Source organism: Pelodiscus sinensis, chromosome 1, assembly GCF_049634645.1.
Source record: "Pelodiscus sinensis isolate JC-2024 chromosome 1, ASM4963464v1, whole genome shotgun sequence".
NCBI classification, from domain to species: Eukaryota; Metazoa; Chordata; order Testudines; family Trionychidae; genus Pelodiscus; species Pelodiscus sinensis.
Window position 1 is genome coordinate 28,169,293 of NC_134711.1, and position 13,545 is coordinate 28,182,837.

Consider the following 13,545-nt stretch of genomic DNA (forward strand, 5'->3'; position numbering starts at 1 on the left):
CCTTGGAGATGTGAGGGGGGGGGCAGGAGGCTGGAGATGTGGGAGGTGTGAGAGTTGGGTGGGAGAAGGGTCTCAGAATGGGGAGGGGTCCCATCTAGTGGAGCTTTCTCTTCTTCCTCCAGCTGACGGGGCCTTCTCTCCTCCCCAGCCCTGTTGGCTGGCATGGGCATTTTTTCTCCCCTCCTCCCGCCCATCGAGCTCCCCCACCCGCCTTCCAGATTTCACTCTGCAATTTCACATCCCTCCTTTCTCATCCCCATGGAAAATAGTCCCATTCCCAGCACTTCCCATTTTCTTATCACAACCAAACCCTGACCTTGCTTTAAGTTAGGATAAGAGGAAGATGCATACCAAATTTGGAGGCCCTAGCTCTTACCATTTAGGGGGAGTTCTTGAATAAACAGATTCGCAGCCAGACACACAGACAAAACAGATGGATTGACAGACACACAAATCAATCGATCGATAGATAATGACATCTACCCTAAATTCATTATAATTTTGTAAATGTTTACAATGGATTTTCAGGGACAAATTATCTTCTCAGTTATACCCCATCAACCTCATCAGGTTGAACAGGTATAGTGGAAGTGGAATTTGTCTCAAAGTGTTTTAGAAAACAAGATATGAGGGCAAGATTTGAGGACAGATTTGATTTCTATAATCCTGCCCTTTCCCTATTTGTCTTCCATTGTCAAGTTTCATATTACCTCCCAACTCTGTGCTCTGCCAGCACTCCCAACTTTGCCCATTTCCCAACTTTCTACAACCTGTCTTCTTCCTCGTGACCTCCTAAGTGCACTATGCTCCTTTGGATTAATCCTCACAGGCCATACTGTCCACATTTAAAGATTAATTTCTGCCATGTTGCTTATAGTGAATTAAACCAACTTTATTTACATTTTACATAGTTTGCTTTTTTGTTGTTGTTCCCATTCCTTTTCTCCTAATCTCTATATACTTGTTTGTCCTTGTAAATGCCTTGGAACATAGACTGTTCTTTTTGAGTGTTTTGAAGCAACCTAAAATAATCTGGCAGGTAATTGTAATGATGCAGCATAGTCTTAAAGAGAAAAGCTTCACTTTACATCAAAATCTATGAGATTAGTCATTATTTTGAAAAAGAAAAACACATTAAGGGTCATTAGTTTATGAAACTTATGTCAAATTAGAAGTATTTAACTTACTTGAGGTTGGTATTTCATCTTATCTGCAAGATGCTTTCTTCTATTCTCTAATACTTGTTGTTGTATCCTTGCAACAAAGATTAAGACAAAATCTAAGAGATTTAAAGTTCTTGGCTAAAATTTTCAAAGGAGACTTATGATTTTGGGTTCCTAACTTGAAACATCTTTAAAAGGCTTGCTTTTCAAACAGTCTTGAACAACCACCATGGTCCATCTGAAAATCTGGCTCCTTTAAGATGTTTTGAGTTGGGCATTAAAACACTGAGGCTTCTCCATGTTTCTAACTTTATAAACAAGAGTGTTACATACACCAAAATAAGATATACAGATCCAGCACATGGACATTAAAATAGATAGGTTACATGAGATTTTTTTGTCCAAAGCATCTTTCAGTTATGCATATTTGCGTCCATAAGTCAATTTCTTAAAGCATGTGTGTTAGAACTAGGTATGCATTTCTTGTTATTTTAAATTTGTAATGCACTTTGCTTTGCCTGTTTTCACTTGCAACCACTTAAATCCTTCTATTTGTACTTAATAAAATACTTTTATTTACTATCAATAAATGTTAAATAAATGTTAACTGGGGGAGCAATCAGTATGTACATTCCCCCTTTCACTGTTAAAGGGGGTTATCTGAACAATTTATTTGGGGTTCTGATCCTACTGCGGGAGTCAGTTTCCTGAGTGCTGTACCCAAAACTGAATTCTCCTTGGACCTGAGGCCATTCAGTGTCTGCATTGCTCTTGGAGGCGGGGAGAGGGGGGGAGGGAGGAGGAGAGAATCTCAGCTCTGTGCCTTGGTTCCCCCTCTCCTCTCCTGTACAAACAATAAACCACACTTTGTTTGGAAACAATGGACTCTGTTTTTATTATTTGGATAAATGTAACTGGAGAGGGACTGGGGTAAGAACCATGGGGGGAAGGAGGGGAGAGAGAAGTGGAAAGGGGAAGAGAGGGGGAGGAGAGGCTCAGGGCTGGGGCTGAGAGTGACACCTGTGTCAGGTCATGCCACTGCCTTGTGTGTGGGGCCCTTGGCGGCAATGGAGGGAGCTAGGGGGAGAAGGCAGAGGGGCGGGAGCCAGCGTGGAAGCAGTTGCCAGGCGGTCAATGACCGTGTAGAAGGCCATGCAGATGGATCGACCCTGCTGCAGCCACTCCTGCCAGGTGTCATGGTGCAGATGGAGGTTCTCCTCCAGTCTCCAATCCTGCTGGTCCATGGAGTGCTGCAGGGCTCACAGGGCAGTGATATGTTCCCTTTGGAGGTCCTTGTGGGCTCTCCAGTGCCAGCAGATCACACAGGGTCGGGAGGATGGCACTCACCTCCTGTAGCTGGTCCAGCTGTAGAGAACAAAGAGAAGGGCAGTCATCCATGTACAACTGAGCGATATGCTTCGAGCAAGGCCACCTGAGGCCTAGACAGTTGGCCCCTTCCTGCATGGGAAGGTGCGGGTCAGACTGGGAGCCTGTGGGCAGGAGTGGGGGCCCACAGGGTGGCGGGGCTTCCCTCCATGCCACGCACATACCGGGTCCAGCAGAGGCAGCGTTCCACAGGGACAGGATTTGTATCCCTGTCCGCTGGAGGGGAGGACGGTGTTGGGGAGAGGTGTGTGTGAGCAACAGATGCTCCTCCGCCTCTCTGTGCTGTCCCCGGGAATGGATGCTGCCCCGAGAGTGTGGGCATGATTGTGTGTAGCACTCCTGAGTGTGTGTGTGTGTCTGCACGTTCCCAGCCTCCTTCTAGTGGTGTCTTGTGGTGGGTGTTCCACCCTGGTGTCGGGAATACTGCAGGCCTCTCCAGACACCCTGGCTACGTCTACACTGGCATCCCTTCCGGAAAAGGGATGCTAATGTAGCACATCAGAATAGCAAAATCCGCGGGGGATTTAAATATCCCCAGCGGTATTTGCATTAACATGGCTGCCGCTTTTTTCCGGCTTGGGGATAAGCCGGAGAAAAGTGCCAGTATAGACATGATTCTCCGAAAAATAAACCCTTTTTCGGAGGATCTTTTATTATTTTTAAGATGTTTAAGCCTTTTTAAGATGTTTAAAGTTAGGAACCTTACTTTCAAGTAGGAATAAAAGATCCTCTGGAAAAGGGTTTATTTTCCGGAGAATCACGTCTAGACTGGCGCTTTTCTCCAGCTTATCCCCAAGCCAGAAAAAAGCGGCAGCCATGTTAATGCAAATACCGCGGGGGATATTTAAATCCCCCGCGGATTTTGCTATTCCGATGTGTCTAATCTGCATCCCTTTTCTGGAAAAGGGGTGCAGTGTAGACACAGCCCCTGAGAGCTGCAGCACAAGGGTCCTCTTTTGCTGCCTCCTGGGGCTGTGTGGCCCAGACTGGCACTCCATGTGCACAGGTTGCTGCATGATCCCCAGGCCAAGAAGGCTGAGCGAGGAGCACACAGCTGACCCTCGCCACCTCCACCCGGGTGTGTTTAGGGAATATAATGGCACTCACCTGAGGGGCCTTTCCCAGCTTTGGATGATGCCTGGGGGCCATCCTGGGAGGTGAGTACCGGCTCCTGGGTGAGCCTGACCTCCTGGCTGGCAGGCATCAAGCTGGTGCTGACCTCATCCAGCTCTTCCTCTTCCTCTTCCTCCACACCGGCTCTGCTCCCTAGGAGAGTAACAATGGGTGTCTCCCGTCCCGAGTCCACAACAAGGGGGGAGGAAGGTACAGACCACTCCCCCACGATGTGGTGGAGGTGGGTGTAGCAAGAGCAGGCCTGCAATGCTGCCCCAGAGCAGGAGCTGCACTCCCTAGCATTGGCATAGGCCTGCCTTAGTTCTTTTATTTCCATGCGCACTTGCTCTTGGGTGTGCATGTGGCCCTTATTGGCCAGGCTATCGGCCATCTGGCCATAGAAATCCACACTTCTGTATCTGGGGTGGAGATCCTGAAGATTTGTCTTCTCTCCCCAGACTTCAATGAAGTCCAGGATTTCTTAACCAGACCTGGAAAGCGTACACCTCTTCCTTTCCTGGGCAGGATCCTCAGAGCTACCTGCCGGCTCCCTTGTAGCCATGGAGGGCTCAGTCAGAGCAATGGGGTCACACATGGTGGCAGAAAGCACTGGTCTGGCATCTTCTGTGTGGCTCAGAGTTGTCAGGGCCTGCTGTGTGCCACACACTGTTTCCCCTGGGGCTTAAAGGGCTGCAGAGGAAGGGAAGTTATAGCGTTCTGATTCGTGTGGACAGACTGGGATTTCCAAAAACCTATGGTATTTCCTGGAGGCCTTTTATTTCAAAATAACTCCAGCTACCCTGTTTACACATGCCCTATTCTGAAATAGCTATTTTGGAATAGGCGCTATTCCTCGCAGAACAGGAGTTACAGAATTCAGAATAAGACATCCTTTATTTTGAAATTATTTTGAAATAACGGGCTTGCTGTGTAGACACTCACTTTATTTTGAGATAATGCTGCTGTGTAGATATGCCTCTCTTGTTTGTATATCCAAGGGTTGCATTAGAGCCTTTTGCCACATCACACTAGGAGCTTATGTTGAGCTGTTTGTCTCTATGACTTCAACATCCTTTTTAGTGTCACTGCTTACCGTGATACAGTTGCCTATTATGTAATTATGAGTGACTTGCACTTATTTGGAGTGTTGCTGGATTATCAGCAGCTGGTAAAAAAAAAGTCACATGACAACAGTGTTTTCCATCTTTTTCTCCAATTAGGAGGTTACAACTATTTATTTTGGATGCAGACCTTGCTACTTTGATCTTTGTCAACTCAACATTAGATGACTGCAGTGTGTTACATATAGGATCACATCTTACAAAAAAGAAGAAACTGCTACAGAATCCAGCAGCCTAATTTTTAAGGAACGTATCTTGCTGAAAGAACATGGCACAATTGCTCTAGGATCTGCAAAGCCTGTCCATAGGTTGCAGGTAAAATGTCAAGTTTGGGATTTGATTGAAATAGCTTGTCATCTACTACATATGTGAGAGCCTGCTTCTCTTCCAGAGCTATACTGCCACACCAATCAGAAAAGGTGTTCCATTTCAGTTTAAAAAAAAAAGTGGGGGATGTGGCCCACGGTGCGGTTTGGGTTTACACGGGGCTGAACATGCGACCTGTGGGTGGAAGCCAAAACAAAAAAGTAGTCAATATAATTCTGTTGATATGCATTTTAGTAGTTAATTTCCTGGACAGTCATTGCTCATTAAAAATGCTGTCATATGGGTCGAAATCGGGTAAATATTGCATTTTATTAATATTAGCAGAACTGACTTAAATGGGGCCTGCGTGTTGTGTGGTCTTGCCTTAATCTTTGTATTCATGCCTATCAGTGTGAAAATCTATTTGCATATATATATTTTCATGCATATGAAACCACACTTCAGTTTCAGAGGGGTAGCCGTGTTCATCAGATGCAAGTTTTGCAGATCCAGACTAAGTGGGACTTTGCCCACGAAAGCTCATGCTACAATAAATCTGTTATTCTATAAGGTGCCACAGGACTCCTCGTGGCTTTCACACTTAAGTTGCAGTCCTCAGCGTGTGCTGTGAATATCATTGTGGCCCGTGGGGCTTCCTAAGTTGAGTAGCCCTGATCTATGTATTTAGCCAGACTTTGGGGGAGGCAGCCGCTGGAGCATGAGAAAGGCTGGGAGGGTGGATTGAGTTTCTAAAGGGCTAGTTAGTTTTTAGTTGGATTGTGAAAGTTGCTGGTTTTACTCTTGTTCTAATTGTATTTTTCAGCTTTGCAAAAAGTGCCTGAATCCCAAAACTGGTACTTTTAATATACATTTTTATCAATCAAAAGGAAGAAAGAAATGGCATCATGGCGCTCTTATATTTGATGAACTTCAAGAACATTTGACTAATGTACATAATTATTCCAGTACCTGTTTTGCATGTCAACTAGTCCTGTTTTAGATGATGTAGGTTGTGGTGACATGGGAAGTTCTATATTGTGTCTCCTGATAGGAGTTTTTAACTCCCTGTTCATATCCACATGGACTGGTTTTCGCACTCTGTCTGTAATGTAAGAGTTTATAATGTTAGTATCTGTATCAGAGAGATTTGAGATTTCTAAATTTTAATAAGAATGCAGAACCCAACTTTCACTCTACATAATCAATACAAAATACATATGTTTTGTTTTATTTGCTACTATCACTATCTGAACTGTTTATTATTAACTCTATTTACAGTCTCCATTTACGAGCACTGAAAGGCTCTATTGTGTTTCTGATTTAGTTTGAGGGCTAAGGTGTTCTGCTAGCCCAAGAAAACACTTGAAAGGCAAGGCCTCTAGAGTATGAGTCATTCAAAATGTATTGCAGGGCAAAAGGTAAGATTCAGTACATGTGTAGATGTTATTGAGGAGATCAGTGAAAGAAATGGATTTTGAGGCGGGATAGTTTAAGAAAAAAGACCACAAAGAACAAAAAAGGGAAGTATGATGAAACAAGTGCAGCTACTTAGCCAGGTGCAGAGCTGTGCACAGCCTTGAAGGTGATATTATGATATTAGTCAAGATGACTGATTTCCCATTTTGTCCTCTGACTTTTTTGCATGGTTGTTGTTTTCACTATCTTTAATTAACAGCTAACTAAAAATGTGAACTATTGAAACTACAAATTATAATCTCACAAGAGGGTACAGAAGAATTGAGGCAGGAGCAGATATTAGTTACAGTAAATACATATTCCAATTGTAAAGTGTATTGGACTCACCAGCAGGGTCTTTCTTGGTGGATATCTGGTTAACAACATACAGGTTGAGAAGATCTAAACTGACGGCTGAACTTTTGGGGGGTGATGATACTCCTAGCAGCTTCATCTTTGATCTGAGCTTTTTCTTTTCAAAGAATTCCTATAATTTTCAAAAGACAAAAAATAAACTGCTTGCTATGTTTAAACTCCAGAGCACCATAGCAGTATAGGTTGCACATATTCATGATTAGCTGTCCAATTCACTTTAATATCCATGAAATCACATGGCTGAACTTCTATAACAAAAATCTAGCATTTACATTCACTTCCCTTTCTTTTAAAAAGGTTATTTATTGTACAAATATTATTTGATATTTTTAAAGAATGATGGTGCTTCTGATGGGAAAATTCAGTCCCTAAAATTTCACAGTTTCAAACTTCACCTATTAACAAATGAAAACCTTTGTATGATTTTTTTAAATGTGTCGAATTCCTCTGTTCTTACAGTTACAGCCACCCTCTCTCCCTCCCTACTTTCTTGCCTAATGTTTGATATTTCCTCTGCTTATATCAAGGCACTCAGTGTACATTAGAAGCCAGAAACAAGTACTTACATTCTTTAGCTATTAGTTGAAATGACCAAATATTTTAGGATTCTAAATCTGCAAGTCATTCTTGCAGTCATATTGGCATAACTGACGTATTTTAAAGGGTAAGAAATTATTAAAACTTTGCATTACTCTTATACATAGAAATACACACACAAATAACAATTAAAAATCAGGAATTCAGCCTGAGGCTCTCCTAGATAAAATATTTTGTCTTCAAAAGTTATTCTGAACATATGCATACTAGTCCAGATCCATAGTGCTGTACCTCATTTCAGCTACTTTGAAAAATTATCAGTACATGAAAGCAATGTTGAACTTCTTAGTTTTGTACAATAGATTATAAAAATAGCTATAAACATTTACCTTTTGCTTCCTCCTTTCTTGTTTAAGTATGATTCTGCTCCTAAAAGATGGCAAATAGGTAATTAGCGCTTCAAAAATGGATTACTGTTTATGTGTAGAGTGTAGTTTGAAGTTGAGACATTGGAAGGTAGAACTCTAATTCCAAATACAGTAAAACTACTGGGAGCTAAATATGTAAACCCTCGCATGTGAAGCAGAAATAGTGGGCCAGTCCTCAGATAGCTAAAATGGACTAGAACTATGCTGACTCATACTATGTCTGTTTACACCAACTGCGGATTTGGCCATTTTATCTAAATCAGGACTACTAAATACACTGTGCATCCTTCAAGTCCAAACCTTTAAGTGACTAACCAGCAATGTAATTATCTATTTTTAAATCCAGAGAATAACAAGAAATTTTTGACAATATTTTTCAACAGCACATTTTCTGCTTTTATTCCACGCTCAACCATAGTACACTTGCTATAATAGCAAGGAAAAACAAAAGCTAATATATATAACTCAAATTCTGCACCACTGTAGATTATAACCCACATTTTTCCATTAATGTGCAGATTCTTTCCATCCATGTGTGGAATCATAGAATACTAGGACTGGAAGGGACTTCAAGAGGTCATTGAGTCCAGTCCCCTGCCCTCATGGCAGGACCCAGTACTGTCTAGACCATCCCTGATAGACATTTATCTAACCTACTCTTAAATATCTCCACAGATGGAGAGTCCACAACCTCCCTGGGCAATTTATTCCCGTGTTTAACCACCCTGACAGTTAGGAACTTTTTCCTAACATCCAACCTAAACCTCCCTTGCTGCACTTTAAGCCCATTGCTTCTTATTCTATCCTCAGAGGCCAAGATGAACAAGTTTTCTCCCTCGTCCTTATGACACCCTTTTAGATATCTGAAAACAGCTATTATGTCCCCCCTCAATCTTCTCTTTTCCAAACTAAACAAACCCAATTCTTTCAGCCTTCCTTCATAGGTCATGTTCTCTAGACCTTTAATCATTCTTGTTGCTCTTCTCTGGACCCTCTCCAATTTATCCACATCTTTCTTGAAATGCGGTGCCCAGAACTGGACACAATTCTCCAACTGAGGCCTAACCAGCACAGAGTAGAGCGGAAGAATGACTTCTCATGTCTTGCTCACAACACACCTGTTAATGCATCCCAGAATCCTGTTTGCTTTTTTTGAAACAGCATCACACTGTTGACTCATATTTAGCTTGTGGTCCACTATAACCCCTAGATCCCTTTCTGCTGTACTCCTTCCTAGACAGTTGCTTCCCATTCTGTATGTGTGAAACTGATTCGTTCCTTCCTTAGTGAAGTACTTTGCATTTGTCTTTATTAAACTTCATCCTGTTTACCTCAGACCATTTCTCCAATTTGTCCAGATCATTTTGAATGATGACCCTATCCTCCAAAGCAGTCGCAACCCCTCCCAGCTTGGTATCATCTGCAAACTTAATAAGTGTACTTTCAATGCCACTATCTAAATAGTTGATGAAGATGTTGAACAGAGCTGGTCCCAAAACAGACCCCTACAGAACCCCACTTTCCAGCAGGATTGAGAACCATTAATAACTACTCTCTGATTATGGTTATATATGCGGCGGCATTCTGGTTGTGTGGTAGTAGCAATTTGTTTATCAGTCTCTGGAAGGTGACAGCTACCCCATGCAGTCCAAATGGCATGGTAATAAACTGGTAGAGACCAAAGGGTGTGGGGAAGGCAGAGAACAAAGGGTGTGAGGAACCCTCACCCTGGAGTTAGGTGTGAGGGTTATTTGTCAGTATCCTTTGGTCAAATTGATGGTAGATAAGTACCTGGCCCCTCCTAGTCACTCCAGCAGTTCTTCGACCCATGGCATTGGGTGAGCATTGAAACAGGATACAGAATTGAATTTTCGGAAATCAATGCAGAACCTGATGGCTCCATCGGGTTTTGCACAGGACAATAGGACTCCTCCACTCACTCTGTGATTCTTCAGTAGTGCCCATCTTGAGCATTGTCTTAAGTTCCTGTTTGACTGCATCCCACATCTTCTTTAGTAGGGGCCAATGACTGTCTCTCACCTTCTGTCCTGGTTTTGTTGCAATGGTGGTGATCCAGATTCGTCCATCATGACCAGGTGGACAAGACATCTTAGAAGGTCCCTAGAAGTTCTTGCACCGGGTTCCATTGTTTGGGGTTGAGGCCCTCCCCCAACTCTGCTTGTTTCGGGTCTTGAGGTTTACCTGCCAAAGGACCTACCTCTGATTTGGGGGGGAGGAGCTGGACCAATAAGCACGGCCTCTTGTGTCTTCCAGGCTTTCAACAGATTCACATGGTAGGTGTGCACCTCCTTCCTACATCCTGGCAGCCTCACCTCATAGTCTTTCAGTCTTATATGCCCCACCACTTCAAAGGGCCCTGCCACTTGGCCAGGAACTTCAACTCAGTTGAGGGTAACAGTAGCAATACCTGGTCTCCTGGTTCAAAGCTACAGACTGTAGCCCCTGGTTATACTTTTTTTCTGTAATTGTTGACCCTGTATTAGGTTCTTTCATGCAAAGGCACTTAATATCTGAATCCACTCTCAGGGTATGTCTACACTACCCCGCTAGTTCGAACTAGCGGGGTAATGTATGCATACCGAACTTGCTAATGAAGCCCGAGATTTGAATTTCCCGGGCTTCATTAGCATAAAGCCGGCTCCGCCATTTTTAAAAGCCGGCTAGTGCGAACCCCGTGCTGTGCGGCTACATGCGGCACGGGCTAGATAGTTCGAACTACGTAGTTATTCCGAACTATCTGTACGCCTCGTGGAACGAGGTGTACAGATAGATCGGAATGGCTACGTAGTTCGAACTATCTAGCCCGTGCCGCATGTAGCCGCACAGCACGGGGTTCGCACTAGCCGGCTTTTAAAAATGGCGGAGCCGGCTTTATGCTAATGAAGCCCGGGAAATTCAAATCTCGGGCTTCATTAGCAAGTTCGGTATGCATACATTACCCCGCTAGTTCGAACTAGCGGGGTAGTGTAGACATACCCTCAGAGACATAACATGTATTGGATGGTGCTGAGCACCTGAGTCTCCTGAGCCTCCCAGTCCTCCCTAACACTCCTAGTATACCCCTGGGCAGTCTCCTGTAGAGAAGCTCAAAGGCTTGGGAAAACCCTCTTGAGGCTTGGGAAACCTCTTATAGAGAAGAGAAGGGCTGGAAGGAGCATGTCCCAGTGTTGTGGGTCATCTTCTACAAACTTATGTAGCATCAATTTGAGGGTGCCATTAAATCATTCCATGAGTTCATCTATCTGGGGGTTTGCTGAGAGGTGCGATCCCCTCGAGCGAGGTCCAGTGGTCGAAATCCACCCATGGGCCCACTTGTCAGGTCTGCACAGCACAAAGGCCAGTATCTGAGTCCCCTCAGCACACCCCCCGTTAGGTCTATATAGCCCTATGGCCTAGTCCTTGGAGTGCCCCTCGACTGGGGTCAATATGGCACTGAGGCCTAGTCCCTATAGTATGCCCCTCTATTGGGATCAATACGGCTCTGAGGCCTAGTCCTTGGCTTCCAGAGCTACTGTTGCTTAGGAGCGCTGCAGCAGGAGGGGTTGGGGGACCTCGGCCCTCCCACTCCACTGGGTCCCAGCCCAGGGCCCTATTGGCAGTGGCTCGGGCCACTGCTCGCTCAGCAGGGGTTCCTCCCCACAACATGCTGGGCAGTCAGGTATTAATTCCCCACCCTGAGCCACTTCCTACCACCCTGCGTGTCTCTCTGCTGCCGTACTTCCAGCCTGTCTCCAGGGCCGTGGCTGTTGCAGTTGCTGTTGGGGCTGCAGCGGCTGCTGAGTTGGCTCAGGCTGCATTGGCTCTTTGGGTTCTGGAGCTGGCTCTGCAGGTCCTTCCCCTTCAGCGGTTAGCCCTGAGTGAGCTGTCTCAGGGCCTTTTATACCCCTGATCACCAGTGAGCATGCCCGACAAGGCTGTGGGAGAGGGCCCAATCCACAATCTGTTCTATAGTGCGGGGACAATGTACCTCGTCACAGGGTGATATACTGATGTCAGGAGGGTTTGAATGTGCATTAACTAACACAACTGTAATTAGCTTGGATGAGACTTTGGGACCCTGATTCATCAAGATTTCTTGGTGAATCTTAGCAAATACCTTCACCAACTCATTTGTGATATTCTTCATGGTAGCTACTCAAAGTGACACAGCTTCAAGATACCAGGTCTCATAATCTATCACCAGGATGAATCAGTTTCCCATCTTGCTCTTCTCCAATGGTTCAACAAGATCCATTCTGAACTGCTCAAATGGTACACCTACTGGTAGAAGTATGAGGGGGGCTTTGGGTGTGCCCTTAGGCCCAGCTCATTGGCATTCTGGGTATGAAACACAATAGTCTTGGTGTATACCAGACCAAAAGAACTGGTGTGCCACTCATTGTAGGGTCTTTTCCCAGCCTAGTTGTCCAGCCCAGGGAGTGGTATGTGCCAAATGTAGGAGACTCTGGCATAGCCTCCAAGAGACTAGTAAATGATGTATCTCCTCCCATGTCTGGGGTCTGCCACCACTCGATACAGTCCGTCTTTCTGGATCTCAAAGCGTGGCCCCTGCAGGCATCTTGCCTCCTTTGTTTCTTCTGGGTCATGGACCTTAGTCTGCTACCACACCTAGCCAGGGTTTGGTTTTCCCTTTGTTCTCTCAGGAAGTCTACGTCTCTCCAGCTCTACCTGGATGTCCTCCTCTGGCATGTCTTCACCTGCATCCGGCTATCATGGACCCTGGATGATTAGAGGCACCTTCTTGAGAGTCTGTCTCCATGGGAAGCCCCAGTATCCTCTCTTCTGTAGCCCTAGGTTGCCACTTTCTTTTAGGGCAATAGTTGCACTCCCTCATGATCTCTTGAAACATGGGGCAATCCCATCCTAACACCACTGGGCAGGTCAGCTGGGGTGCCACACCTATCAAGATGAACTCCCTTTGGCCCCAGACCTAGAAGTTTACATGGGCGATCAGGTAGGGATATGTGTCTCTGTGGATATATTAGAGATTGAGCAGCTCATCAGCTAGCTGGAGGTCTGGCATCAGGCATTCCCGAATAATGGTCTGGTTGCAACTGGAGTCCACCAGAGCGGTAGCCTTCATGCCTTCCACTACCACAGGGATTACCAATTTTCTGGATTGGGGTTCCTATGCCCAATGCCCAGCCACCCAGACCTGTCCACAGTTGCAATCCATGTAGCGACAGTCTTTCTGGAGGTGTCCTCCTTGGCCACACTTCCAACAACCATCTTGGGGGGCCTGTGGATCGTGACTCATCCTGGGGTGGGCTTCTCTCCCCTTGTGGAGGTCTTTCTTTTCCTGTGGTATCGTGGGTCTCCACTCTTTGGTGTTCTGTCCTGTGAGTTTCGGCCTGCTGGGTGTAATAGGTGTGGGGGGGCTCCAATGGTTCTGTCCTCCATGGTATCCCTCACCCCCGGACCCTCTCATCGCCTTAAGCTCTCTTCCTCTAGAGTTTAGCCTCTGGTTTCTTCTGCTTGTAGGTAATCCTCCATGAAGCTTACTGCAGCCGTCAGCGTGACTGGCCAATGTTGCTGCACCCACCCCTTGGTTCCTGTGTGGAGTACCTGTATGAACTGCTCCAGGGCTACTGTCTCTGTGACTTGGGGTCCGGTTAAGCCCTCCGGGTTAAGCCACTTCAA

General features: G+C 45.2%; 1 protein-coding gene across 1 annotated transcript in view; it reads right to left on the reverse strand.

Moving 5' to 3' along the window:
• Nucleotides 1–13,545, reverse strand: part of REDIC1 (regulator of DNA class I crossover intermediates 1) — a 42,876-nt gene that overhangs the window by 25,177 nt on the left and 4,154 nt on the right. Inside the window, exons 2-5 of the mRNA XM_075927437.1 lie at nucleotides 7,846–7,885; nucleotides 6,893–7,031; nucleotides 6,059–6,191; nucleotides 1,188–1,254 (exon numbers count right to left, since the gene is read on the reverse strand). Of these exons, the coding sequence (XP_075783552.1) occupies nucleotides 1,188–1,254; nucleotides 6,059–6,191; nucleotides 6,893–7,031; nucleotides 7,846–7,885 (379 nt within the window). The remainder of the gene's footprint in view (nucleotides 1–1,187; nucleotides 1,255–6,058; nucleotides 6,192–6,892; nucleotides 7,032–7,845; nucleotides 7,886–13,545) is intronic.